The 26,847-nt window shown below is 51.4% G+C and overlaps 12 protein-coding genes across 12 annotated transcripts; 6 read left to right on the top strand and 6 right to left on the bottom strand.

Moving 5' to 3' along the window:
• Window positions 1-328: 328 nt before the first annotated feature.
• On the top strand, window positions 329-1,779 carry N7481_010102 (thiolase family protein; the record flags this gene model as incomplete). Its single annotated transcript, XM_057269321.1, has 4 exons — window positions 329-478; window positions 551-862; window positions 912-1,511; window positions 1,579-1,779. 4 exons carry the CDS (start codon window positions 329-331, stop codon window positions 1,777-1,779), a joined length of 1,263 nt encoding a protein of 420 aa, XP_057119998.1.
• Window positions 1,780-2,272: 493 nt separating this feature from the next.
• On the top strand, window positions 2,273-4,700 carry N7481_010101 (uncharacterized protein; the record flags this gene model as incomplete). The annotated part of the gene is made up of 5 exons (XM_057269320.1): window positions 2,273-2,380; window positions 2,438-3,355; window positions 3,439-3,622; window positions 3,679-4,443; window positions 4,498-4,700. 5 exons carry the CDS (start codon window positions 2,273-2,275, stop codon window positions 4,698-4,700), a joined length of 2,178 nt encoding a protein of 725 aa, XP_057119997.1.
• A 145-nt stretch (window positions 4,701-4,845) lies between these two features.
• N7481_010100 (chitobiosyldiphosphodolichol beta-1,4 mannosyltransferase) lies at window positions 4,846-6,366 on the bottom strand (the record flags this gene model as incomplete). Its single annotated transcript, XM_057269319.1, has 3 exons — window positions 4,846-5,787; window positions 5,872-6,068; window positions 6,147-6,366. 3 exons carry the CDS (start codon window positions 6,364-6,366, stop codon window positions 4,846-4,848), a joined length of 1,359 nt encoding a protein of 452 aa, XP_057119996.1.
• A 470-nt stretch (window positions 6,367-6,836) lies between these two features.
• N7481_010099 (metal cation transporter MSC2) lies at window positions 6,837-9,799 on the top strand (the record flags this gene model as incomplete). Its single annotated transcript, XM_057269318.1, has 5 exons — window positions 6,837-7,252; window positions 7,305-8,477; window positions 8,530-8,748; window positions 8,798-9,746; window positions 9,785-9,799. Coding segments are annotated over 5 exons (2,772 nt in total), but the record flags the coding sequence as incomplete, so codon positions are not given.
• Window positions 9,800-10,285: 486 nt separating this feature from the next.
• N7481_010098 (uncharacterized protein) lies at window positions 10,286-11,501 on the bottom strand (the record flags this gene model as incomplete). The annotated part of the gene is made up of 2 exons (XM_057269317.1): window positions 10,286-11,245; window positions 11,433-11,501. 2 exons carry the CDS (start codon window positions 11,499-11,501, stop codon window positions 10,286-10,288), a joined length of 1,029 nt encoding a protein of 342 aa, XP_057119994.1.
• An 878-nt stretch (window positions 11,502-12,379) lies between these two features.
• N7481_010097 (RTA1 domain-containing protein) lies at window positions 12,380-13,376 on the top strand (the record flags this gene model as incomplete). The annotated part of the gene is made up of 3 exons (XM_057269316.1): window positions 12,380-13,092; window positions 13,162-13,236; window positions 13,286-13,376. 3 exons carry the CDS (start codon window positions 12,380-12,382, stop codon window positions 13,374-13,376), a joined length of 879 nt encoding a protein of 292 aa, XP_057119993.1.
• Window positions 13,377-14,067: 691 nt separating this feature from the next.
• N7481_010096 (putative ubiquitin conjugating enzyme) lies at window positions 14,068-14,900 on the bottom strand (the record flags this gene model as incomplete). The annotated part of the gene is made up of 3 exons (XM_057269315.1): window positions 14,068-14,324; window positions 14,457-14,549; window positions 14,744-14,900. 3 exons carry the CDS (start codon window positions 14,898-14,900, stop codon window positions 14,068-14,070), a joined length of 507 nt encoding a protein of 168 aa, XP_057119992.1.
• Window positions 14,901-15,354: 454 nt separating this feature from the next.
• On the bottom strand, window positions 15,355-16,505 carry N7481_010095 (uncharacterized protein; the record flags this gene model as incomplete). Its single annotated transcript, XM_057269314.1, has 2 exons — window positions 15,355-16,293; window positions 16,359-16,505. 2 exons carry the CDS (start codon window positions 16,503-16,505, stop codon window positions 15,355-15,357), a joined length of 1,086 nt encoding a protein of 361 aa, XP_057119991.1.
• Window positions 16,506-17,682: 1,177 nt separating this feature from the next.
• On the bottom strand, window positions 17,683-18,990 carry N7481_010094 (carnitine:acyl carnitine antiporter; the record flags this gene model as incomplete). The annotated part of the gene is made up of 5 exons (XM_057269313.1): window positions 17,683-17,731; window positions 17,807-18,420; window positions 18,538-18,554; window positions 18,638-18,686; window positions 18,742-18,990. 5 exons carry the CDS (start codon window positions 18,988-18,990, stop codon window positions 17,683-17,685), a joined length of 978 nt encoding a protein of 325 aa, XP_057119990.1.
• Window positions 18,991-19,864: 874 nt separating this feature from the next.
• On the bottom strand, window positions 19,865-20,838 carry N7481_010093 (CFEM domain-containing protein; the record flags this gene model as incomplete). The annotated part of the gene is made up of 4 exons (XM_057269312.1): window positions 19,865-20,116; window positions 20,172-20,449; window positions 20,511-20,688; window positions 20,752-20,838. The coding sequence occupies 4 exons, from the start codon at window positions 20,836-20,838 to the stop codon at window positions 19,865-19,867; spliced, it is 795 nt and encodes a 264-aa protein (XP_057119989.1).
• Window positions 20,839-22,461: 1,623 nt separating this feature from the next.
• On the top strand, window positions 22,462-23,837 carry N7481_010092 (Zn(II)2Cys6 transcription factor domain-containing protein; the record flags this gene model as incomplete). Its single annotated transcript, XM_057269311.1, has 3 exons — window positions 22,462-22,510; window positions 22,557-22,871; window positions 22,969-23,837. The coding sequence occupies 3 exons, from the start codon at window positions 22,462-22,464 to the stop codon at window positions 23,835-23,837; spliced, it is 1,233 nt and encodes a 410-aa protein (XP_057119988.1).
• Window positions 23,838-24,190: 353 nt separating this feature from the next.
• On the top strand, window positions 24,191-25,648 carry N7481_010091 (uncharacterized protein; the record flags this gene model as incomplete). Its single annotated transcript, XM_057269310.1, has 1 exon — window positions 24,191-25,648. The coding sequence occupies one exon, from the start codon at window positions 24,191-24,193 to the stop codon at window positions 25,646-25,648; it is 1,458 nt and encodes a 485-aa protein (XP_057119987.1).
• Between the last annotated feature and the right edge of the window lie 1,199 nt (window positions 25,649-26,847).

Raw genomic sequence — 26,847 nt, 5'->3', positions numbered from 1 at the left:
GAAGCATGAGAAGAGAGAGGGAACGGTCAATCAATTGAAGAGGGGCCCGGCCCGATGGGGGAACTCGCGGCAGAATGTTAGTCATTATTTGTTGCCTGAACCTGCGGGCATCAATATTGACGATTATGTCATATCATGTGATCTCCACCAGCCCGCCAGCCGAGGTATACGCGGAATGCCGCCTACCCGCCAACCGCAGTTAACCGCCCTGTATTTGTTCAGCGTGCACCTTTCTTCTCTTCTTTCTTTTCCTCCTCCTGCTTTTTTGTCCCTCCTCTTGCTCATTCTCCAGGGTAGCTTCCATACAGTAATATCTCTCATAGCAACCATGATCACCGCCCCGAGGCTGTCAACCCGCTCCGTGCGGGCTGCTCTCCCCGCATTCCGAAGTCAGAGACAGTTTAGCTCCGCACGCCCGTCGTTGAAGGAGATTCAAGAAGCATATATTCTCAGTGCTGCCCGTACGCCAACTGCCAAGGTACGGAAATGCTGTGCAACCATACAGTCTCTCCCGGAGAACGAATCAAGATTGCTCACCCTTCCTACTTAGTTCAATGGCTCCTTTGCCTCGGTTTCGGCTCCCCAACTCGGCGCGGTCGCCATCAAGTCGGCTCTCAGCAAAAGCAACGTCCCCGTGGAGAAGATCACCGATGTTTACATGGGAAATGTTCTGCAGGGGTCGGTTGGTCAGGCTCCCGCTCGTCAAGCTTCCATCTTTGCCGGTCTGCCTTCCACCGTCGAGTCGATGACAGTCAATAAGGTGTGCGCCTCCGGTCTGAAGGCGGTTGCATTGGCCGCCCAGAACATTCAACTGGGACTGGCCGAGGCACAAGTTGCTGGTGGTATGGAGAACATGACCCGTGTACCTTACTACATGCCTCGATCAAGCCAGCTGCCCCCCCTTTGGCGAGATCAAGCTCGAGGACGGTTTGATCAAGGATGGGCTCTGGGATGTGTACAACCAGTTCCACATGGGAATCTGCGCAGAGCAGACCGCTAAGAAGTATGATGTTTCACGAGAGGATCAAGATCAATACGCTATTCGTTCCTATGAGCGAGCCCAGGCAGCTTGGAAGGAGAACAAGTTCGCCGACGAGATTGCCCCCGTCACTGTCAAGGGAAAGAAGGGTGACACCGTCATCGAAAAGGATGAGGGTTTTGAGAACTTGCGTGCCGACAAGCTGACTAGCCTGAAGCCTGCTTTCCTGCGGGATGGTACGGGTACCGTGACTGCTGGTAATGCTTCGACCATGAACGACGGCGCATCGGCTCTCGTCCTCGCCAACAAGGAGATTGCTCGGGAATTTGGCACTGGTGGCCGGGTTCTAGCTCGCATTGTCTCGACCGCTGATGCGGCCATTGACCCTGTTGACTTCCCTGTGGCCCCAGCCAAGGCCGTCCCTATCGCTCTGGAGCGAGCCGGTATCACCAAGGACCAAGTTGCCGTATGGGAGTTCAACGAGGCTTTCGCAGCTGTTATCAAGGCCAACGAGAAGGTAAAACATCCAGCTGTTTACGAGGATTCGGTTTTCCACTATTCGCGATTTATTGCTAACATATTCTTTTTTTTCCTTTTAGATTCTTGGTCTCCAGGATGCCAAGGTGAATATGCTTGGTGGTGCTATCTCCCTGGGTCATGCGCTAGGAAGCTCCGGCTCCCGTATTCTTGTCACCCTGCTTCACCAATTGCAGCCTGGTGAGTACGGCGTGGCGGCTATTTGCAACGGTGGTGGTGCGGCGAGTGCCATGGTCGTACAGAAGCTGGATCGCGTGGACTGAGTGATCCTATGTGGTCTACAGTGTTAATGATACCCTCCATACCCTCCCCTGCCTCCTTCAAAGTCTTCGCACGTTAAATTCAAAATGCAAATTGGGAAATTCAACTCGATTTTATCCAAGTTGGTCTGTATATATTTAGGAGAGTTGTACCCACCTGGGTATGCATAAAACAAGTTGCATACTAGTATTATCCTGAATAAGCTCGAATGAGTTGTCAACTTGAAGACCCTCTCGTCCAAAATAAAAATGAACCTAGGAAACTTTATTACCAGTCATTTACCTAATTATTACTCGTAGCAACCTCTAATCAACTTGAAATACTCTGAGATCTTCAAATTTTGATCGTCAATGGCGCTAGTCCCGATCGGGGCAGCTCCAACCATCGCTCGCAGGCCCAGCCATCACCAAACATTCCAAGGTTCCCACCTTTCTTTCTCTTCAAGTTGATCAATCACTCTTGAAAATGCTGCGCATTTAGTGAGCCCTCAACAAAATGCTCAATCCTATAGAACTACAGCTTCTTCCTTCCTGCTTCGAAGCTCTCTCCTGGTCGCCCGACGGTGACCTTGCTGTGGCCGCAGGCGAGCATGTCCAGATTTTAGTGCGTGCAATATACCCTGTGCGAGTCCATCCTGGCCTATCCTAACGTTTAAGACAGACACCCAAAACTGGCTGCTTGAAACCAAACACGCCGGGCAAAGATGCTTGGGATATCACGCGTATTCGCGTCAATACCTTCACTAATGCCGAATGGGCACCCATCCCCCCTCAAAATCGGGATGATTTCTCTCTTGGTGCTGAGCAGTCAACAAGTACTGTCATTGGCCTAGCATGGTCTCCGGCAGGACTGGCTCGATTCCGCCGCAGTGTATTGGCTGTTCTGGGGTCAAACTTGATCCTGTCGCTGTGGGAACCTATTGGGCCTAGAGCGATATGGACAAGAGTCGCGATTGTCAATCATGCGCTGCATCCTGACCCCTCGGCTCCCTCGACACTGACTGGCGAACTACTTCGCAAGGCAAATATTCGATCCTTCCATTGGTGCGAGCCTCTGAAAACTCCAATACAACCCGAAGATTCTGACCAGGCATCGGAACCTGAGAGTCGATGGGGTATCCAGTTGATGTCTGTTACAAATGATGCCAACGAGGTCGTTCTGCTACAAATTAAGAGGAACGCCAACCCCACATCATCTACCCGGTCTTATCACACCGAGAAGTTGACTTCTTATCAGCTTTCCGGGGAGAAGAACACACCCAAGGTTTGTCCTGGGTCAATTCTCCAGAAAACCCTTCAACTGAAATCACGCATTCTGTCAATCTCGACCGGGCCATGGGCCCCTTTGCATGCAGCAAAGAAAAATGGCGTCCATTCGACCTCGGCAATGATCGCAGCTGTGTATGGCAAGCAGCTATACCCCCTGAAGACGACCATCACCTTGCGTAGATCGGACAACGGTACTAATACTACTGCGGAATACCAAGTTACGGCTGATCTGGCAGACCATTCATTGGCAAATTCATCATCAAGGTGGGCGTACTGTCAGGTCGAAGGCCCAATAAAATGGATTCACACGGTGCGTGGTTGATCTTTTGATCTTTTGTTTCATTTTGTTTCTTTTCTACTGGTTCTCAAAGTATATGCTGACTCTGAGTATAGAACCAATCCCCAAAGATAAATTTGGTAGTTGGCACCTCCACCGGATTCCTTACTATCTCTATGCCTCGTGCTGTTTATCAAGGCACCGGGAAGGGCAAAGACCGATTTGAATTCTGGCCAACTTCTACATCATCATTTCCCATTGAAGACGGCGAGCCTCGAAGTGACTGGGAACTCATCGCAGGTAGGTGATGGGAATCTTTCTATGCAGGGGTTGAAAATAAAACTGAACAGTTTCAGGCATGGCCACATTGACCGACGAGCAAAATGATTCATGTGTGCTTCACCTGGGCACCTCGGCCGCACTAGGAGCTGTCATTGGATTGGAGACAACGATTACAAAGGAAGCTGAATCCGATTGCAGTCTGGGCCTGCCACAGTGGAGCAAGGTAATCAAGAATATTCGTGAACAATATGATTTAGACCACGATCTGCAAGGATACGCCATGAATCGAGTTTGGGGTTTAGCCTCCTACCGTGGTGTCCTTGCAGTTCTTGTTACTCGCCACCCGACAAATATGATTCAATACAAAGTCGCATCCGACGAGAGGGCCGTTGTCGGGTTTGCATTCGAGGGTACCGAGGAATCCCCAGATCTCGAGTCGCTCTTCTCGCCAGTTCCCGATCACAATGAACAATCCGAAGGAAGTGGAAGAAAGAAGCCTGTCACTTTCTTGCTTTCGCGGTGCGACAAGGATGATGAAATCAACACCGAGGATCAAAGACTCATCTACGCTGCCGCATGCTGTAGTATCGTGGATAAACGCCTTGCGTCGACTCGCCCTCAAGCTCAAAGGGCCCTGGAACGTTTAGCAGTAAAGACGGGTGCCGATTTGAGCGAGGAAATATCAAATTGTACGAATGGTGCCTCCACAATATCGAGCAAATCGCCAGACCAGCTCTCCCAAGCAGGGGGTCACTTATTTGAGAAGTGCGATATTTGCGAAGCAGGTATTCCTTGGGCCTCAACCACAGAGGCCCAATGCGAAAGTGGCCATCTTTTTGGTAAGTAAAGTATCACGCCAGAAATTCTTGATAACGATCTGACGTTTGATATAGTACGCTGTGGACTTACGTCCCTGGCCATTCAAGAGCCTGGCATCTCCAAATACTGTTCTACTTGCCAGATAGAGTTTCTGGATGAAGAATTGATTGCTCGCCTGCGTGATGAAGCGATAAGTCCCGTCTTCATGGGTGTCGCCAGGGCTTTCGATACTTGTCCCTCCTGCAACTCCAAATTCAAGTGCAGCAACCTCACTTAATACTCACCATTTCTACGACAAAGCTAATTGGGATTGTATTTGAGAGACTGGAAGCCACGATTTTGGGCACAAATGGCCCGGATTTTGTTCTTGAGATCACAATGATTTTATGATTTATGTAGTGAATTGTGATCGAGTAGCTTTGCTACGTCAACCCAAAGAGGGACCCAGCGATGGGATCCCACTCATCGTCCCATCTGCGGGAACTTTCCTTCTGAGCACCTGCCCGAAGACTCGCCAGTTTCTGATCATCACCAAACAACTCCACCAACCGGTCTAATAGTTCCGTCGCACTGCCAAATCCCATTCCATTCACACCCTCAGTCACCAACTCAGGCCATGCCTCGAATCGACTCCAGCCGACCACTGGCAAGCCCGCACCGAACATGTCAACAACTTTCATTGGGAGATCTACCCCGCTACTGCTAGTGTGCAGACTCACTCCCAGAGATGCTGATGCGAGAAGACGGGCATAGTCGGATACCGTCAACCACGACGTGCGAATGGTGACTTTTTCAAACTTGCCAGCAGTTTCCAGAGCAGCAATCTTCTTCAAATACATCTCTTTCTGCGGACCCTTACCCGTGATGATAGCCAGAATATGTGGCAGGCGTGGCTGAGCTACGGCCTGTTCCGAATACTGGAGCAGGGCATCGATAAGGACCGAGAAATCTTCATCCGGGGTCCAAGAAGTCGAGCTGACCAGGACTCGGAGTGATCCCGATTCTAACAAGGGACGCACGTCTTTTGTCTCCGGTAGAGTTTCCAGGAACTCGTTACGGGCTTTGGGATCAGTGATGGGCTGAAAGTGACTGGCAGGACGATCATGGAGCGGCAAGATGGGAGCCTGAAGCTGGAAGTCCTTCTTGAGGACGGATCGCATGGCATCGGTCACGCATAGGTGGGCCGAAGCCATCTTGCAGAATGTCTTCTCATACCAAATCGACAACTTGACGAGGGGGTGTGTTGGGCCGAGCTTCAATGCTAGGATGGAATATCCGAAATTATGCCAGTCGATGACCAAGCGCGTTTGTCGTAGGAAGCAAGTTATCGAGGAGACTGCTAGCGTGGGAATCGAAGGTGGGTTCTATTTGGTCATCAGCAAATGTCCAGATCATAGGATAGATACTTAACTAGGTGCATCGACGAAATATTTGTTCAAACGACATACCTGGACTAGAAGCCATCTTGTTGGTGGGGAAGTATATGCTAGGCACTTCCATAGACATGCGACCTGGAAGAGCACCTTCAGTGGCCCGTAGATGATAAACAAGAGCTTATTACTTGTTTGAAGGTATGCGGGGTGGGGGCGGATGGGAACAATGGAGATGTCGGGGTGTGATTCAATATCAGGGTGAGGATCGGATTCTAAATGTTGAGGTTCCAAATGTTAGTTATACTGCGCTGCCCTCGTGGCACTTTGGGTATGTAGGCCGCCCAACTCACCTTTATAACCAATGATCACCACGCGTCCCCCGTTTCTGGCAATGCTCAGCGCATGATATTGCATGCGCGGACTCCGGCCTATATCGCCTAAGACAAGGATCTGCACACTCCGTTTCTCCTTCGGGTCGGAGGTTGGCTTGTATTGGGATGGGAGAAGCAGAATGGCCACGGTCAGGGCGGTTGATAGGCAGAATGCGATGGTGATAAGGGATTCAATCATGGTGGTGGTGGTGGTAGGTAGGTAGTTAGTGCACGAGGCTCGACCTCGTTGAAATTATCGATCACAATAGCATTGTACAGTAGTTGCAAGTGTAGATGTAGGTGTAGTGTAAGTGTAAGTGTACAATGGGATGTTCTCCCGCGGAGGCCGCCTTATCGATAAGCCCACGTGATCCGAAGATTCCCGCGATAAGATATCTGGTCACGTGGCTCCCCCAAGGTTCCCGCGCGATTGGCCGCCCCCAGCGGTTCGAGCTTCCTCCGTCAAGCCCAGCTTCGATCTGCTCGGCATTGTGCTGCGCTAATTCTGTTTCACATTCATATTCACGTTCATTCGGTCTACATTTATTGCGCGCAATGCTGCCTGTTTTTACTGTCCTTTTACCCACACTCTGAGCTTAGCAGGCTCTCCCATAACCATCCCATCTCCTATTCCACGTGCGACACCCACTCCACCCCCCTTCTCCAGACAATGTCGACGGGGGCACCGCCCCTGAATGCGGATATCGCACCGGTCAATGGACATACACATGCACACGGTCACAGTCGTGGCCGTGGACATACTCGATCTCGCTATGCCCAACCCCCGCCGGCCCCTCTCTCGCTGGACCTGTCCAATGCCCCCCCCAACCGCCACCGGACATGACCGACTCTGTCAATGGCAATGGCTCATACGGACACGCCTCCCAACCATCCTGGTCTCAGCATAACCACAATGACTCCCATTCTCACGGTCACAGCCACTCCCACTCCCACTCCCACTCCCATTCGCTTGCGCACCACGGTCATACCCACAGCGTGTCATCAATTCACCACGACGCGCCACACGCCCATGATATGAACCCACAAGCTACTTCTGTAAAGTCAGAGACTAGCTCCAACCAAGTGTGCGTGGACATACAGAAATCTCGTGCTGAAGTGACGACTGACATCTCCCAGGCATGAAGTGCTAGCCGGCGCCCTAATCGCTTTGCCCTGGATAGCACTGTCCTGGTACCCAAGGAAATGCGCGCAGCAGAGCGCAGGTGATCTAGATGCCTCCGAAACAACACACAAAACCTCTGTCGGAATTGTCGAACAGGTCGGACAAAAGGCCTGCATATTGACCTCAGTTACGCTTCTTCTCTTCGGATGTCTTCAATTGATCCGCTTGAACAGGCATGCCGGTGGCTCTAACGGCCTCTCTTCCGTGAAATTCCCAACGCCCAGTGCCCAGGGTGCTCAAGCTGCTTTCCTGCAGATATGCTCGGTTGGGCTACCCATATATGCAGCACTGAAAGTAGGAGGGTTTCTAGTCGCCTTTGCGCTTCTTCTTGCGACGGCTACCGGAGTGCCTAAGCTAGTCGCTTCGGATCCTCGCATTGCTGTACAGGAAAGATACAACCGGAAAATTTTCACGATTTCGCTTTTGGGAACGGCTACTGTGTTAAGCTACCTAGGCCTGAACAAAACGTGGGATGCGTGGCCATTGACTGGGTATCTTGCCTTGGTACTCTCAGTATTCGTCATCTCCCCCCCTTTCCCTGCTCTTCGCCGCCAAGGACCCATTCCAGAGCCAGGCCTCGTTGCCGAGTCACTTTCAAAGGACAAAGCCTCTAGTCTCAGCCACTCTGCTGTCATTGTTACGACCGATGCTCCTCTCGCCCTGGTATCGGGAGGTTTCCTCCTCGTTCTAGCCATGATTGCCTCCGGAGGCTTACCTTTCGCTTTGGCTGACTCGATCTATGTTCTGGCCCCGGCCGGGCTCCTTGCAACCGCACTGGTATTTTCATCCCCCGCTAGTATCCGATCATCTAGCAAGGTTGGCCTCGCAGTGACTACTGGCTCCGCGGCCCTGCTTTCCTCTCCACACGTCCATGATGATATTATGATGGTTTATGTTGCGCGCTGTATTCTAGCTTGCCTTTCTTTCTTTGCTTCCAGGATGGACGACAAGCATTTGCGCCTGGACGCGCATTCACACAGCCATACACACCATCACCACAATCATTCCCACGGCCCTACAGAGGTGGGCGCGGTGACAAAATGGCTCCTGCATCGCAGCGAGCCTTATCCCCTGCTCCATAGCATCCTGAAGGAGAAAGACTCCCGTAGTATCTTCTACTTCATGTGGTGAGTGCTATTCCGATCGCTCCTCGGTGTATACTCAACTAACAAATCACAGCTTGAACTTCACCTTCATGCTTGTCCAGTTATCCTACGGATTCCTGACCGGCTCCCTTGGACTGCTCAGCGACAGTATTCATATGTTCTTCGACTGCCTTGCCCTAGTTGTAGGGCTATGTGCAGCTGTGATGAGCAAATGGCCTCCAAATGCCCGATTCCCCTACGGCTATGGCAAAGTGGATACTTTGTCCGGGTTCGCCAACGGCATTTTTCTAATGTAAGGCGGACACTGAACGGAGCCAGCATCAAATGCTAACCTTGAACAGGATCATCAGCGTGGAAATCATCTACGAGGCAGTGGAGCGGTTGTCATCAGGAAGCGAAATGCACCGCATCGGCGAACTTCTCGCAGTCAGCTTCGCTGGATTACTTGTGAACCTGGTCGGCATCTTTAGCTTCGAGCACGGCCACCACCATCACGGACACGACCACGGCCACGATCACTCCCACGGCAACGAAAATATGCACGGTATCTTCCTACACATTCTCGCCGATACCCTCGGTTCCGTGGCCGTGGTCATCTCGACCATTTTGGTGCACTACTCTGGCTGGTCCGGGTACGACCCGCTCGCATCGTGCTTTATTGCCATCTTGATCTTTGCCTCGGCGGTTCCTCTCGTCACTAGTACCGCCAAAAGCTTACTGCTGACTCTGCCCGCGGACACGGAGTATAATGTTCGTGAAACACTGGCCGGGGTGAGTACCCTGCGTGGGGTGGTTAGCTACACAGTACCGAAATTTTGGCTCGACGATACCGGGTCGTCGTCCGACGGACACTCCCACGGACATGACCATTCCGAAGGATGTGACCATGGCCACGATCATGGGCATCAGCACAACCACAGTCACAGCCAAGCCCACGGTCACAGCCACAATCATAGCCACGCCCACGATCATGACGATCATGCCCACGACCACGATAATGACCACACGCATGAACATAAGAAACTGAAGGTTTTCGGCGTAATCCACGTGATAGCATCCCGAGGCTCCGACCTTGAAGATGTCCGCCAGCGAACGGAGAACTACCTTCGGGAGCAAAGCATGGACATTGTCGTTCAAGTGGAGCGCGATGGGGATAGCCGGTGCTGGTGTGGTGGTGGGAGCAAGTCCCCCCTAGGACATACATACATACATACAATTCACTACAATATTACTTATCATGATATTGGCCAAAGTGGCCGTGTATACTTCGAAAGTTTCCCGCTGTTGAGCGTTTGTATATACCCAATTAACAATTTAGTGTAAAACAGAACACGTTAACTTGAATCAAATGTTCTTTCTGTGATTTACGAATTTGTTCTAAACGTTTTTTGTATCGAGTATAGGATCGTTTGTTATAGTATTCCATCCGGGGTATCAGCGCTAAATTCAAAATTCGTCAACTCAGAACGGGACCTGCCAAGTTAGGATAACAGTATGGTATCCTGGAGCTCAGATATAGTTTAGTTTATCAAGCAGCATACGGCGTCCATACCAAATGCAATAGGGCAGGCGAGTGCGTGGAAACTCTTGCGCAGTGACGCGGGCTGCGAGTTTCTCATGCCCAACCGCAGTGGAATGCATCTGCCTAATTTGTATGGCAGGATCGAGCCTAGCCCTTTTGGTTGCTTGCCAAGGTGTTTTGGGCCTGGAAATCTCTGGATGTGCACCGGCATCCGTCGAAGCAGCCGCGGCCATGCCGCGCTTCGCTTTCTTGGTCATCTATATGGCCTAATATTCGAGTTCTCAGTCATCACTTTCGTATTGGACCTTCATAAGCCCATTTTGTGTCGAGGCCAAATTAATGAATCCGCCCAGCGAGCATCAACGGGATATAGAACATGAAGTAGCTCCGAGACCAATGCCTTCCCCGAATTACGAGCCCACCATCGTTGACCGTCCAGCTCGCCGAGCAGGACGCCCCAATGCATAAGGATCAGTAAGGCCAGCGGCTGTCGTCGCCGCACATTATCCACAAACTCCTTGTCCACGGCAGCTAACCATGCAAGCACGTTGGCCGGGTCCTGAGAGTTACCGAATAAAGTAAAACAGTGGCGCAGGTGCGTGATAACATCCTTATTGATGCGATATTGGTCCGTATCGATGCTGGCCAGTGTTTCATCGTTCAGCGTCATCAGGCGATCCAGCGCGACGGCCGTTTCAGAATCCAGCTCTGTCGGTCCCGAATCCCAAAGCTCCTTTTGGCGGGAAAAAAGGCTTAATTTTATCCACGACCGGCCGATGTGCATAATCTTTCGCACGCCTTGGAGAAGTTCAAATACCGTCACGATATTCTCGGTCATGTTGGAACTTTCATCCCGCGCGCCGGTAAGCCGCGGGAGAGCAATGCCAATCACGGTGGTAATGATAGACTGCGCCAGCACAGCCTCACAGTTCTGCTGGGTGAGATTGTCGATCGCGATGCGGAAGGGACCAAAGGTGAGATTATGGTACTGGAGGGCAGTGTCGATATACGCCAAGGAAGTCGGCGACTCGACGATTGTGGCGATGTGCAGCGAAGCTACGGCCAGGATTCCATTCATCAGAAAGTCGTATCGCAGCGCGAGTCGCGGAATCGTGATCTGCCACACCTCAAACTCCGAGGGGCCCGTGCAGAGGGTGCGAAATGTATCGGTGGAGAATTGATGCATGAGTTCAAGGTCGCGCACGGGGGAAATGGTAGACGGGGTTGAAGCGGCTGGACTGATGGGTGCGACGGGACGGGGGGGTTCCTGAGTCGCGAGTTGAGATTGATGTATTTGGCCGGGGGGGCGCATCGCCATGGCTATCGCGGGGGGGGTGCTTTTAGATAGGAGCATGGGAGTTCTCTGGAGGTACAATTGGAACAGGGGGGACCTTTCTCGTCGCACTGCCGGAGTTAGATAGATGTGGGGTAACTGGGGGATATTTGGTACTCACCTTGACACGCCGTCGCTTACACTGATCACAGCCATTGCGCGACTTGGTATGTGTGCGACGAGGAGCCATGAGTCTGGGTTAGCCGGAGTCAACTCGACATTGACAGGGAGCTCGACAGAGGAACTGTAAATAGGTCGAAAGTCGAAAGTCGAAAGTCGAAAGACGAAAGACGAAAGACGAAAGAGGAAGTTCGCGAAGTTGAAGGTCGGAAATCAGGTGATCGCGATATCGACAGAAGGAAAGTGCTGCGCATCGCGCCTGCCGTTTTGAGGCATTGCAGACTCGGGGTTTGCGCCTTCCTCAAGAAGAAGAAGGGGCTGACTAACTCTTAACTCCGATTTCACTCAACTTCACATCTTCACATCCTCACGACTTCATAACTTCATACTTCATACTTCACACAGCCTCACATCTCCGCTTCTACCTGGGATCTCGCCAAGTTTAATATGCCCAGATGCAAAGGCTGACTGATCTATTCCAGACCAGCATGCCATGTGTCTGCATTTCCCCGATTCGTCCATCTCCAATCTCCGATCTCCAGGGTGGATCGGATCATCGCGGAGTCTGGAAGCGAGGCCGGGCACGAGAACGAGAACGAGTGCGATGGGAACCGATGAGAACGACAGCCAATGAGAATTCTCCGTCAGTCACAGTTGAACCGTTAAAATTGGCGGCTCCACTTATTGGCGGCATGGCGCGTTTTCCTTGTTAGCAATCAGCCATGCTCTGCTCCACGTCAGACGGCCCCAAGGCCTTGGGCCTTGGTGTAAATCCAACAACATGTAAAGACTTTTTCTTGTCAGCATCGTATTCCGTGAGCGAGAACGAGGCCAAGCCAGTTGGTTATTAAACTCTGACCACCAGGCGACTTCAGTTCCCTTGGAACTTCCCTTTATCACCTCCCTCCTCGCCCACTGCCACTGCCACAACGATTACAACCATTCGCCATGCCTAGCTACGCGGATTGTTTCGAAGTCGGTCCCCTCTGCCCCGTCCAGGCCACCACCTACGGCTACTATCCCAACTTCGGCGGCAATGTCTTCTTCGCCGTCTTCTTTGGCGTCCTGGGAATCTCCCAACTCGGCCTCGGTATTTACTTTCGAACATGGACATTCATGACCGCCCTCGGCATCGGTGCCTTGATGGAAATGGCGGGCTATATCGGACGAGTCTTGATGAACGACAACCCATGGAGTGCCCCCGCCTTTAAATTACAGATCGTCTGTTTGGTGCTGGCCCCGACTTTCGTGGCTGCCGGTATCTACTTAACGCTCAAGCATATTGTCCTCGCTCTGGGCCCGCAGCACTCCAAGCTGAAGCCGCGACTCTTTACCTGGATCTTTATCGGATGTGATGTCGGCTCGCTGCTTTTGCAGGCTGCAGGTGGTGGTGTTGCCGCAGCCGCAGGCAAAACCGACCAGGCCATGCTAAAGGCCGGAGACGACATTATCATTGCTGGTATCGCGTTCCAGGTTGCGACCATGGCCGTGTGCGGCTTTGTTGCGCTGCACTTCTTCTGGACCGTTAGACGACACGGTAATGGATTGGAAGGCGAAAAGGATCTCGAAACGACAACTGGTATCCCTCGCACTCGGATGCAACTCATCCTCGGAGCTGAGATCTTCGCTTACTTCACCGTGATAATTCGGTGTATCTATCGGTATGCAACTACCTCTCCTCCTTTCTCTTCACGCATCTCCGAATCTCCGTACTAATCACTATAATTCAGTATCCCCGAGATGGCTGGTGGCTGGGGTAACCCCCTCATGCAAAAGGAGAGCGAGTTCCTTGTTCTGGACGGAATGTGAGTTGTATTCAGCCCCTCTTCTAGTATTCTTTCTAACCAGTCCCAGGATGATCGCCTTGGCCTGCTTGTCTTTCACCCTATTCCACCCCGGCTTCTTCCTTCCTTCAATGCGCACTGGCTACAAGAATCGTGCCTAATGCCTTTCGTCTCTTTCTCGCCAGCAACCCTTTCTTCTGTTTATTTCCGAAACCTACCATGATCTTCGCTTGATCGTAATGTCTTGCATTTAATAGAGTTTAACCAAAGCATGAGCAAAATATTATTCTCTTCTAGCGCAGAATAGATATGCAATGAATACCACTGAACAACAGCAGCTCCCATCATCCATGGATCATGTTACCCTAGTACGAGTAGTACTACACTGACTTTCAGCATGGCCACTGCTAATCCCCATCCATGGATGTCCGCTACAAGGAGAGCTGAAAACAAAAATTCCCAAAGTGAGTCCATAGTGGAAAATTCCAATCCTATCACCGAAACTAGGGGCAATCAAAGTCAGCGGCCCTAAATGCTAGTTCCTTCCATCATATAAAACACTCCAATACCGCTCGCTCTATCATGCAATAAGAGCACCACAAGATCACGAGATCCGACACACGGATGAAGAAGGGAGAGGAGGAGAAAAAAAAGAACCAAAGAGGCAAAAGCAAAAGCAAACGCAGTCGAAAATCGAAATCGAAAATGTCCATCCAGATGCACCATAAAGACCAAGATGAAAAGAAAAAAAGAAAAGAAAAGAAAAGATGCCACAGAAAATGTAAACTTAAAGGATAGAATTAGAAATAGAAGTAGAAGGAAAGTAGAAACCAGTCTACTCCCTTCTATTCTCTACTCCTCACCCTGACTCTCACGCACACACCTGCGCACGCTTTTCTTAAATTCCGCCGGATCCTCCCTCCACAATCGGGCCGCCTCCACATTGGCCGGGCTCTCGTCGTTCGGGCTGGACAGCATCGAGATCACGGATAGCAGGATAGTCTCGGGGGTTTGTACGGGCGACCAGCGCTCCGCTGCAGATTCGTAGCCGTATTTGTCCTCCTCGGGTGGGTGTAGGATTGAGATGCAGACTTCGCCGTTGGGGTAGACTAGTACGTTGCGGGAAGTGTTAGCAGGGGGCAAGAGAGGAGAAAATATGGGATGGAAGAGAAAGGCTGAAGAAATATGACGGTGTCTATATGTGCTATGTCATGCTTCAGGGAATTCGGTTGATCACTTACTGTTCGGGTGGAAGACGGAGGATTCGAACTTCATTTTCGGCGGCATATGCGGGTATTCTTGCGGGAAAGAGAGGCGAGCGCGGAAGAAACCACCTTTAAAAATGCTGGTTAGCAATCATGACAGGGCAAGAGTGGGAGATTATATCTCCCGCCAGTGAAAAGCAGGACAGGGCAGTGTATGATGAGATATTATAGATCAACCGATCAATCCCCGGCTAACAACCGGGGAGGGGTATGATGGTCCATAGTTAGGGCAGTTTGCCGCCAATCCTTTCTTGCATACATACCTCCGTATAATTTGACGTCGTCGGAGATCATGAGCATCACCTCCCACTCGAACACATTGCTATCGACCAGACCAACGCTGATCCCCGGGATGTCCTTATCGGACTGCATTTGTTGCAGTTGCCGGGAGAGCATACGGCCAGCGGGTGAAGTCGCCATCGGGGGAGAATTGGAGGAGCGAAGAGGGGAGGGAGGGAGTTTCAGCAGGAGCAGTGCGAGACCAAGCAGCAAAGTCGGAATAAAGTTGAGTGAGGAGCTGAGAAGAGTGAGGCGCGACGAAGGTGAGGGGTGAAAATCGATGTAGGCGGTGAACGGTGGGGGGGCGGGGGTTGGTCCACGATAACCGATAGAGTGGAGTGTACTACCTTGAGGTAAGTGTAGAAGGTATAAGATATAAGAGGTTGGATTGTGGATGAGCTATTCAGAAATAAAAGAAACCAATCACCAAGGAAATACTGCAGTAAATGCGGGCTAGACCCATACAAAGAGTGTGTTATAATGATGCATAAAAATCAAGGACTACTAGTCTCCCCAACTTTCTCCCGGTCGTTCGATCCTTCCGACAGATTCCACAGAATAAACAGTTTCAATAGTTCCCCTTCGTTCGTGATGTTTACAAAGAGCCGTCGGCAGGCACCATCGACACGCCCCGGGGTCCCAGTCCCAACATAATGCCAACAATGACGGAAGCACCCACGAACATCAGGGCGATTTCCATCATCGCGGTCTTGACCACCACCTTGACGAACCGAACACGGGCATTCCAGTCAAAGGTAGTCCATGCATCCATGAGGCCAATCTTGCCACTGCCACCCACGATCTCGGGCTCGACCTTGCCGCCGAAGGAGCGGTCAAAGGGCACAATGGACTCATCCTCCTCGGGCAGCATGGAAGCGGCAACACGAATGAAGATAACGCGAGCGGGAACAGACACTGCCAGAGAGAGAATTGCTGGGAGGACGCCGATGCTGAGGAAGCGGATGAAATTCCTGCGGGCGTTCAGTTCCGGGTGGTTAGGGTCCTGGGCAACCTCGGTCCAGCCAGCCATCTGGGCCACGGCCATAGGCAGCAGGAAGGTTGCATATGTCAGTACCGTCTCAAGGGCCACGGCTGGGGCAATGCGAATCCATTTGCGGTAACTGGGGATGCGCTGGTAGAAGCGCTTGGGCGAGGGCTCAGAGATGACGATGTGAACCCAGGCCATCTGCCAGGTAGCAAGGAGCAAGGAGATGAAGAATTGGGAGAAGAAATGGCCGAGGAAGGAGCCGGTTGGGGTAGAGATCAAAGAGAGGAAGCCATCGACGAAGATGAAGGCGAGGTAGATGGACAGACCCCGGAAGCGCGACCAGAAGCCAGCACGGGCGCGGAGGTGCTTGGTGGTGGATCGCAGGCCACTGGTAATGGGCTGCAGACGAGCCGAGTCGGCCAGCTCGGGCTCATTTGGATCCAAGGGCTTGGTGGGGTCCTGGTGGTCGATGCGGACGTAGATGTCGGGGTTGGAGTCCTCGACGGCGGCAAGCGTGGCAACCACTCCACCGTAAGTGTACTCGACCTGTTTGGGTGAGTTGATGGGCTTCGAAGGAACAAAGGGGAAGCAAAGCGAAAATCCAAACTTACAGCCATGACAGCCAGGCCCATGATCAGGCCAAGAGTGAGAACCAAGAAGATCAGCCATGGGGAGAATTCCACCTTCATAGCGGGGCCATCTTTGAAGGTCGCGACGAACTCGGCGCTGCGGCGGACGAGATGACCGCTGACAGGCATGGTGGGGGAATGTGAAAGTGAGTGAGGGGAAATCGGATGAAGGGGAAGAAAAGAAGAGATGAAAAGAGATGAACAGAAGAAGGGAAAGGAGGGAGAAGAAGAAGAGGGGGATTCTTTTGAGGCTGAGACGAAGGCAGGCGCGGGCTAACCCTGTTGGGCTGTTGTTGCCTCGGGGGGGAAACAACTAACACTGGTATACTCTACTCTAGTATAGAGTAGTATAGAGTATAGTATATTATAGAGTATACTATACTTTACTAATACTATTATATTCTTACACTAACAGTATACAACTATTATTGTCATAGGTGCCCAGGTGTACTACATTCCTATAATTAGAACCCCCTACCCATCGGCATTAACCTGCCCCGATGCCGCCCCGATGGCCGCCCCAAACCGCCCCCAAACCGCCCCAACTTAGTGCCAACTTAGTGCCCCAATGACGAGCTTGCTTACTCGCAAGATGATCCAATCGTCCTCCGCTTGAGCCTCAAAAATTGAAGCTAGCCAGCCAGACCCACAATCAACTCCCGAACACTTCCGAGAGTTGGAAATATTTACTAATCCATTCTTTACCCCCCTCTTAACCACTGGCAGATGAGGCTAGACCAGCCTTACCATCAATTCAGATTTGCCGTCCTGATACATACTGTATTCCAAGGTTACTACTACCAGTACCAGTACTAGTCTAGGACTAGTAGATCGTAGATAGTATCACCATCACTACGGCTCATATCTAATCTTTGACTAACCCACCTACTAGGGTCCCACCCTGGGGCAGGTACATAGTAGTACGCTTAATCTTATCTGATGGGTCCTTTGGGGTTATCTATGCCTTACGCCAGTACAATAAACGAAGCCTAAACATACTAATACTAGTAGCATACCTGGTATATCTACAGCCCTTATAATGCCCGTGATGCACAAGCTAGTGGTAAATTCGATGCCAACTCAAGGAACCCATTCTATGCAAAATCCCAGGGACGAAACACATCCGGGGATATCTCTAAGCCAAGGAAAGCACATAAAAAAAGATCCGATCCATCGAGGCCAATCGGCCCACAACTCGTCGCGAGCATCCGATCCGTAGACGGACGACTGAATTAACGCTGCAAAAAAAAGACCGGGATAAACAAACAAAAAGTTTATATGTACACAAAGCGACACCACAATTCATCTAATCGAAGAACTTGTTCATCGCCTTGTGGGCGAGTTCGACACCGAGGCTAAGAAGGGGAGGAAAGGAGGTTAGCTCATGTACATAGTGAGGATGGAAATTGCGAAAAGAGATGGATGCTCACAAGGTAGCCGCGTTAGCGGGCACAGCACGAGCCAGGGCCGGTCCGAATCCAGGGAAGAAAGCCTTGTAACCACCGCTAGCGTAGACCGAGCGGATGGTTCCACCGATGGTGGGCTTGCCCGGGGCACTCTGCAGACGGGACTTGATGGTGTCGACGGGGAAGACAGGAATCCACATAGCGATACCAGCAGCACCACCTGCAGCGACGACAGCCGGGAGAGACAGTTCGCCAGTGAGGTTTCCATCCGCATCCTTGGGGGTCAGGCTGCGCTTGATATACTCGTACGCAGCGAAGTAAGCGGCCGAACCGGGTCCATCACGGGCCAGGGTCATAGCACTACCCCGGAAGACACTGCGCATACCGCCCTCCTTGTATAGTTGGCGCACGACATCCATTCCGCCGGAGTACTTGGGCTTCTCGCCGGGTGCCAGGGTCTTTTGACCCTGGATCTGGAGAAGGACCTTAACGCGCTCGAAGGGCGCGGTGATGAGGGTCATGGGGATGGCGGAGAAGAAACCAGCGGCGGAGATCTGGGCGATAGAGTATTGCGGGGTGTTGTTCACCACTGGCACGGTGGAGAGCTTGTTCACGAGGGTCTTTCCCACGTCATAACCCTGTGGAAGAGGTTAGATCTTTGTCTTTTTTTTTCTTTGGATTATCACATGAAAATGTATGGAGGGTCTCCAATTCTTTTTTTCTTTTTTTTTGGAGAGGGGGGAGGCAAGTCATACCCAGAAGCTCACGGCAACTGTTTAGAAAAAAGATGTCAGTTGGTATTCTTTAGGATAGCATTCATTCATGCCATTGAGGTCAGGGTAGGCTTAGACTCACACATCGGAGTCACACCCACAAGCGGGGCAGACACGCCGGCGTACATTCCCTGATGCGCTGGTCAATTCGAATTCTCTCTATAGCAATCACTTGACAATACATACCCGAATAAGACCCTCGCGCGCAACGGTCCTTCGCACAACGTCCATGGCGCCCTGGTAGACACCCTTCTCGGCGGTCTGCAAGCGGACCTTGACCAGGTCGAAGGGGTGTCCCACGACGACGGCGCAGAGACCACCAGCAGCACCGGCGCCCAGAGAGCGCAGCTGCTGAATGGTCTGGTTCACAGCCTTCTTCTCGACAGCCTTGATTTCATCCTTGATCTCCTGGGTTGGGGCGGTGGAGGTCGACATTTTGTGATCGGGCAGTGTTGGTGTGGTGGTGGTGGTTGGCGGTAAGCGGGGAAGCTCGGAGCTTGTGAATCCGGGGAGAAGATGGGGGAATAGGGGAGTGAGGGGAGTGAGGGGAGAGGAGAGAGGAGAGAGGAGAGAGGAGAAGAGGGAGGAGGAAAAGAAGTGGAAAACGGAGGGTAGAAAGAAGAGAAGAGAAGAGAAGAATTGCCCAAAGAAGGTAGAGACAAGGCAAGGTCGGAGTAAATGGCAAGCGGACCGAAGCCGAAAGTTGGAATTGACGGCCGATTTGTGCCTCGGCTCGGTCTGCTCTGCTCTGCTCTGCTCTGCTCTGCTCTGCTGTTTACACTCACACTTCTGGATTCGCTCTTGACGACTTCCTTTTCTACCCTTGTCTTTGATTCCCTTTTAATGTGCATTCTACTACATCTGGAATGTCTTTCAGCATCCCCAACACCACCAGCACCGCCAACCACCGAACCCCTCCCATCGGAGGCGGCCGATCGGGTGAACGGGAAACTCAGCCCAAGACTGCCACTTTTCCGACGGGACAAAGGATGGATATGCATAAGATCAGATGCGTCTACTTTAATCTATACTCTGTACCGTGCTAATATACATAGCATAGAGCTAGATGTACTCTATACTCTCTCTACACATATACGTAAAAGAACTTGAAGGTGCATATACAAATCACATGCAACCAGGCACGTGCCGGTGGAGCATGACTTCATTAGATCATTCGATCGACATTAGTACAGAGTCCTTATCCTTATCCCATATCCATTCCCATATATCCTTGGCTGGGTACCTAGGTATTCAAGTATTCATTCAATTCAAAATTACAGCTTCTCTGATCTCCAGTCAACCCAACCCCTTACAGGACCAGCAAAGCAGCCAGACCCATAACGCCGACAGCTCCAGTGCCGACGGTGGCCATGGGGTGAGCAGCACCAGTACTGGTAGAGGGAGCGCTGTCAGAGCCAGAGCCGGAACCAGAGCCAGACTCGCTGCTGGAGCCGCTTCCAGAGCCAGAGCCAGTCTCGGTCGAGCTGGAGCCAGAGCCGGTGGTGGTCATGGTCATCATGGTGGAGTTGGTGCCAGTGGCATCGGAGCCAGTAGCGGTGGCCTGAGGTGAATAGTTAGTACGGTAAATATAAATAGTTGATCAACAAGGAACTTACAGTAGAGCTGCCGCTGCCGCTGCCGGTGCCGGTGCCGCTGCCGCTGCCGTTAGAGCCAGTCATGCTGTCGGTGCTGGTGCCGGTGGCAGTGCTGTCACTGCCAGTGGCAGTAGCGGTGGTCATTCCAGAGCCGGATCCTGAGCCAGTGCCGGTGGCAGTGCCAGTGCTGTCACTATCGCTGCCAGTCTTGGAAGAGTCGGAGCCAGAGCCAGAGCCAGAGCCAGAGCCGGTACTGGTGCTGGAGCTGGAGCTGGAGCCAGAGCCAGATCCAGATCCGTCTAGGAATAGTAAGGTCAGCGACATGTTGATATCAAATTCAAGTAATGCAGAGAAACATACTAGGGCACTTCTCCAGAGCCATCTTCAACACCTTCTCGGCGTCGTCACTGGGGCAGGCCTCCTTGGTGCAATCACGGATACCGAAGGAGTAGTCCTCGCTCTTGCATAGGCAGGCCATGTCACCGGACTTGCAGTTCAGCTCGGAAGCCTTGTCGTTCATGTTGTTGACACACATGGTCTATCGCGAGTCAGGTTAATATCTGCAGTCCCACCATAGTAAACATGCACAAGATCCACTTACAGCGCAATCCGTGGCAGAGATGTCGGCGGCCGAGACCATACCGATAGCGGCCAGAAGGGCCAGAGCAACAGGGGAGAAAGACTTCATCTTGATGGTGATGATGTGAAGGTGGAAGAAGGGATAATGTGAGATGGGATAGGGAGGGGATGGAAGTTGCAGATGGAAAGCAGAGAAAGGGGAAGACCAGTCACTTGCGGGTTCGGCGCAGGGTCTTTTATAGAGAAGAAAATCTGGTTCGAATCAGAGCTGAGAACCAAACATTCCCTTTAAGGTAATTGAGCAACGCTAGCAGCGTCTAATGTACCGAGCACCCACGCTCGCGTCTCCACGACCGAGCATGGTCGGCCGTGCGTGTGCGAGTGCGAGTTGCCCGGCACGATGCATCGTGTTGTTGTTGTTTGCTTTTGCTTTTCTCCTTTGCCTCCTGCGGTGTGCTGCAGCATCCTGCATCCTGCTCTCTGCCTGCATCGAGTGCTACCTGGCCAACGTGGCTGGTCATGCAAGGCGATTCGATTTGGCCACGGTCCTGCAATGGTTCCTGGCCGGCTTCATGAAGTCATCGGGTTGCAGGGGTAGACAGGAATTGGCCCTGTGGCTTCTCGGGTACTCCGTACCACCGGATGAAATGAATCGAATTCTCAGATCTTCAATCTCGATTGGGGACTGATCGTCCGGGATTCTCAATGCTAACCCCGACGTCGATCCCTATAGGCTCGTCTGATTTGCCCAGGGTCCCTGTAGGGCACTAAAGGGGGCTGGATAAGCCACTATCGAATGTTGTGAGATCAGATTGAATTTGATGACGGAGTCAATTTGAAATAAAGTGGATCTAGGCCAATCATTAGCGAAATGCTGGCCTTGTGGAGAAGAGGGTCGTACTTTTGAGTTTAATGTTTCCCTGGTAAACCGGGGGGGAGCTCGCATCTTCTACTCAAAGGGAAGCAAGCTATCGTAGTGAGTATGGGTCGAGAGATCAAAGTGTATTCTTGGTCCACCCAGGTTGCAATGTATGTACGATATTTGTAGGTATGGGTCAGGATGATACTCCGTACGAGTACTCCCTGTAGGCAGAGACTCTATTTATTACTAAAGATACCCTATGGCTAACTGAGAGCAAGGTACTGAAGTGCAACTTGAAATCAGGCAATCCCATCGGGCACCGATTGCACTAAAACTGAAACGGAAGGCCGAAATAAATCCTTCACTCTAATCTCCGCGATTCTGTACTCCGCCAAAGAAAAAAAAAAACCAAGGCAGTGGTGCCGATCAGCAGCGCCAACTCTGGCTAGTCAATGGATACGTAGTCCGATCGCCACTATTGATCCATCGTCACCGCTAGTGTGGCTGAATTGTGGCTGGGACTGCGCTGGCTTCGATATTTGATTTGATTGAGCTTGATCGTATGATTCTGCTTGTTTTGGGTCTAGCTTAGCTCTCCCTCCTTGAGTGGAGGATGAGGCATGGACGCGGTACAGCTCTGTTGCTGTGCAGTGGACACCACGAATTGGATCTTCTTGGATTTTTTATTATACTGGTATTCTCCTCACACCAGTGGTACTTTGTAGAAAATTTTCGCTGTGAAGCTAAGTCGATGTTGAAGTAAAGTTGAATTTGGTATTGCGCCATTCGTAGCTCACCATGCATCACTCCGATCCTCCTCCGCCTCGTCTTTTCAGCTTCGTCCAATACGGATAGAAGATTGACAAAAAAATGCCTGGAGATCATATCTGTCCCTCTTGCTTCAAGACATATCAGCGCCGTAGGTGAACGCGACCGGTGTTTCATCATCAAAACTGACCAGACAGACGACCTCCTTCAACGCCACAGACGACGTTGTCTCCGACCGAAGAAATCGACGCGTCGTAAGGCATGCGACGCTTGTGTACAAGCAAAATCCAAATGCACCTATACCCACCCATGCGCGCGATGTGTCGACCGGGGAGTTTCCTGTGTTTATGCCTCTGGCTCTGCCGACGCGCAGCTAGGCCCAAGCAACGACAATGCCTTTTCGCCGTTATCCACCCCTAGCTTCACCCTCATCCAACCTCCCGTCCTGCAGCTCCCCACGCAAGGGATAACCGACTTTGGCGCGACCGATGGCCCTGGCCCTGGCCCAGTGGGTGCATTGCCCTTGTTAAATTTCCCCGAAACAAGCTTGTCGGACCTGAATGTGAATCTGAATCCGAATCCCCCCCGTTGTGCAACCCACACTGAGAGACCTGATTCGCATTGTGGAACAATATCCAAAGTGTCTCCTTCGAGATGATTACACCTCGCCATTCCTCCATTGCAGCCTCTACGAGCAGGATGTTCCGAACATGACGACGCTTGCGCGGACATCCATGGCGGTCTGCTGTGGTAGTGCGATGGAGACAGCAGATGGCGCACGCTTTGCTCGGCAAGCGATGGAGGTCGAGCGCCAAAGACTAATCCAAACGTATCCCACATACACGTGTATGCAACAGTGGGATGCTTTGCATGCGATGCTTGTCTACGCGATTCTCGAGCTGCGGGCGTCAAATAGTCGCTCGGGAGAAGAGTGGAAGCAGCGGTCATATTCTACGGGCTTAAAGGCCCCATTCCTGGCCAAGATGGCTCAAACTTTGATTCGCTCGCATATGCATGATCTAAATACCGATCTCATGTCGGTCACAATGCCGATGGGGTCGCAGAAATTAGAGCACTGGGCTGTCGCGGAGACCACGCGACGCACGATCTTCCTGGCTAATATCGTTCATTTCCTTGGCCACTGCGATCCGGAGAGTGGATCCCCTTCGCTATACTATGAGCCACTTGATGATGAAATGATCCTGAATATGCCACTCCCATCCAGCCATGTCTTGTGGGCGACGCGCTCGGAGATGGACTGGGAACTGAATATGGATTACTGCGAGCAGAACTCTTTGACAATGGCAGATACCTCATCTTCATTCAATACCGTCCTAGGCTGTCTTAATCTTAAGCAGGTTCTTGAAAGCTATCCACGGGACTATTTGCAGACACTCCTCATCTCGAATATTGGAGTTGGTGGCTCGGATGAACTCCGGAATTTGATCATTCTATGTGCTTTGCAGCAATTTACCTGAAGTGAAAGTACCCTCTACTCCGGAAATTCGGCATCTTGTTCGTGTCAGTATATTTATAAGCCGACCAGGCAATCCCGATGCGAATAATCAGTCGTTGTTGTTTTCGTCGTTGAAACTCCGGCGGAGTTGGATGGTCGCGACCACCAAACTCCGCCATCAGCAATGGGGAGGGGCCATGATACTACCGCCCCCCCCCCCAGGGCGCAACTTGCCAGTGAATATAAATAATATATTTCCAAGTTCACGGGTGAAATAATTACATACATTCCAAGTTCATGACAACCTGGGTCAATATTCACAGTTTCGTCTCCTTGATCTCTATCTATGTCATGGTTGCTCGGCTAGCTGCAATGATGAGTGTCCCCAATTTCCACCTGCATCACCTACCTAATCTACTCTGCCCCATCTTGGGACACCGTGAACTCGCTGGTGCCGATGCTGGCATCCACGATACACAGCCCTTGGAAGAGGCATGGGGCCTACGATCCGGAATCTACACACCCAAACAACTAGTCGAGAGCTTCGCGCCTCTCCTCGACACAGTTGTATTCCACCTTGGCGATGATCCACGAGGAACTAAGCCGGCTCGGACTCAATTGCTAGACAACATCGCAGCCAATTTGGCTACAAACTCCCGCGAGGCCACCCTCCGCCTTACTGAGCCCCTCGACATATCACGGCAAGAGATGAATGGCCAGGCTATTCGAATCGGCAAGACTCTAGTACGATGGGCTCGAGATCAAGAATCCAGCAGCAGAAGATCCATCGATGTTGACCTCCAACTCCGTAGCTCCTGCGAGGGCCACCTTCTCACTCCATCCAACGTGGATCTCATGTTCGGCGACCGCAGCCAATCGCATCTAATGCAGCTCTTCAACGAGTATATGCATCAGATGGTCCTGCTCCGCGATGCGCTCTTGCCATTCCAAAATTACCAGAATGTCCTCATCCCCATCAACCGCAAAGCGCGAGGCCTCCGCCATCTTGAACCCGCACGAAGTCAATTCCTGGCAGATATGTTGACCAAACACACCACGCAGCGCAATGTTGTAACATTTGCCAAGGCCCTTCTTGCGCCCGGACTCGTTCGTTCGGATAGTGTTGGGTATGGCTTTCAGTATGCACAGGGAATTGTCCTCCCCGCTTTCCTGGCCGGTGGGCCGACCCCGTTGCATCTACTGCAGTATGTTCCTGTCAGAGTGGATGAAGCGGCGATGGATGCGGTATTTGACTATCAGTTCGACGATTACTACTCGGCCCCACGAGCTGAGATTCCCCCTGGCATTGAGAAGGTGGTCTCCGAACCAGCCAGCTTCTCTGGGGAAAACATACAGATTCAAGATGGTCCCTCGATTTGTGTTGTTGGCGGTTCAAAAGTTGGCCAACTTTGTCGATTAGAAATGCGATTCGAGTTGGGGGATGGGAAGCGTGTCGCTGTCGACGTGGGCCAAGTCTCTCGCGGCCATCGGTACTCATACATGACCGAGGACTCGGAGTCTTCGGTTAATGGGACAAACAATGGCAGTGTCGTCCCAAAACCTCGCCATTCTATTGTTTTTCATAATGCAGTGAGCGTTCTGGAGACCCCCGACTCTAGTCTCTTGACCGCAGAGAAAAATGGCGTCCATGTCATACCGATTGAGAGCCCCCTGATAGCCTTTGCCATACTTGGCAAGCTATACCCTGAAAATGTTGTGATTTTGCCGAGGAACCGAGAAATCAGCCTGGCGGATAAGGCTGGCAAAGGGTTCGGGTCAAAGTTTGTTATATGGGGTGGTGCACAGCCGGGCGGGCTAAAAGGGGTGTTTTAGATAGCAAGGCTACTGAGAATTGAGAGTTACAAGTTGTAATCTAATTATCGGTATTGAAAAATTTTAACCCCTCCGAGTCGATTGGGACCTTTGAGACCATTCTACGCACATTCTTCTTGTGTTTGTCAGGGATGAAGTGGTGGCGCTAGGCTGAAATTTGTGCGACCCTCATTATCCAGGGATGGAGCAATACTACCTCGTATCGGTAGTCAGGTTTTGTTTCAGCTCACTTTGAGGCATCGATCCAGATATTTGTTTTACGCGCTTTAGATGTAGGTTGGAACAGTGTTGTACTAGTAGTTCGTTGAAAGACACCGGAGATCTTGAAACCACCCGGGCATTGATATCGGCAATCTTCGTACACTACTCCGTAACTAGTACTGCACTAGTATATATTGAAGTTCAATTGGTTTGTCTCACCTGCAGGGCTACGAGTCAAAGTTAAATGGACTGTCAGTCAACGCATAAACTACTCGTATTGTATTCCGTACAAGATTAAATTTCAACGACCTCCACAAATATAAGGCACCCGAGTTACCATCCCCGCGGGCGCCGCGGCACCTGCGTACCACTCGAGCCCTCCACACCGTTAAGAGTAGCAGCGATGACAGGCAGCAGGATTAGTCAACCAATTGACAGCTACAATTGAACCTTAACTTTCTTAAGCTTTAAATGTATTTCTACTGGTCATTTCCAGGGCTGACGTCTACAACCGTGGGACGCGTATACTAGTAGTACTTGGCATGGCTTTCTCCAGAGTTGCGAAGAGAACTTGAAGACAGTATTGGATTAGGTACCAGCATAAAATTAGTCCAGCACTGGTGCAACATCAAAGTAACCCGACGGTAAATCTCTGTCAAATTTTACCCGTTGATGCCGATCATTCATCACCGACCAACCGTTCAAGTTTAACCACATGAGCAACACGGGACTTAGATCCGACCTCAAAAATTGAAGATCGACATTGCTTGTCTCGGAGATATCGCGAAATCGAGTATGTACGGAGTACGGAGTGCAGACAAGTTTGCTCCAAGCCGAACAGCCGATCGCCATCTTTCAATGGGAATCGGGCAATATTTGACGCGATCGTAATCCCACTACACACTCCGTATTGAACCCGTATCGGAATCAAAATCGAATAAGGATACCGAGTCTATAATTGGTCAAGTGGCTCTCCCATATGTACAATAGAAAGGCTT

This window comes from Penicillium waksmanii (assembly GCF_028829765.1).
Source record: "Penicillium waksmanii strain IBT 27052 chromosome Unknown utg000008l:1.0-5622682.0:1.0-5626561.0, whole genome shotgun sequence".
Classification (NCBI taxonomy): Eukaryota; Fungi; Ascomycota; class Eurotiomycetes; order Eurotiales; family Aspergillaceae; genus Penicillium; species Penicillium waksmanii.
This window is presented reverse-complemented; position numbering and strand designations above follow the sequence as displayed.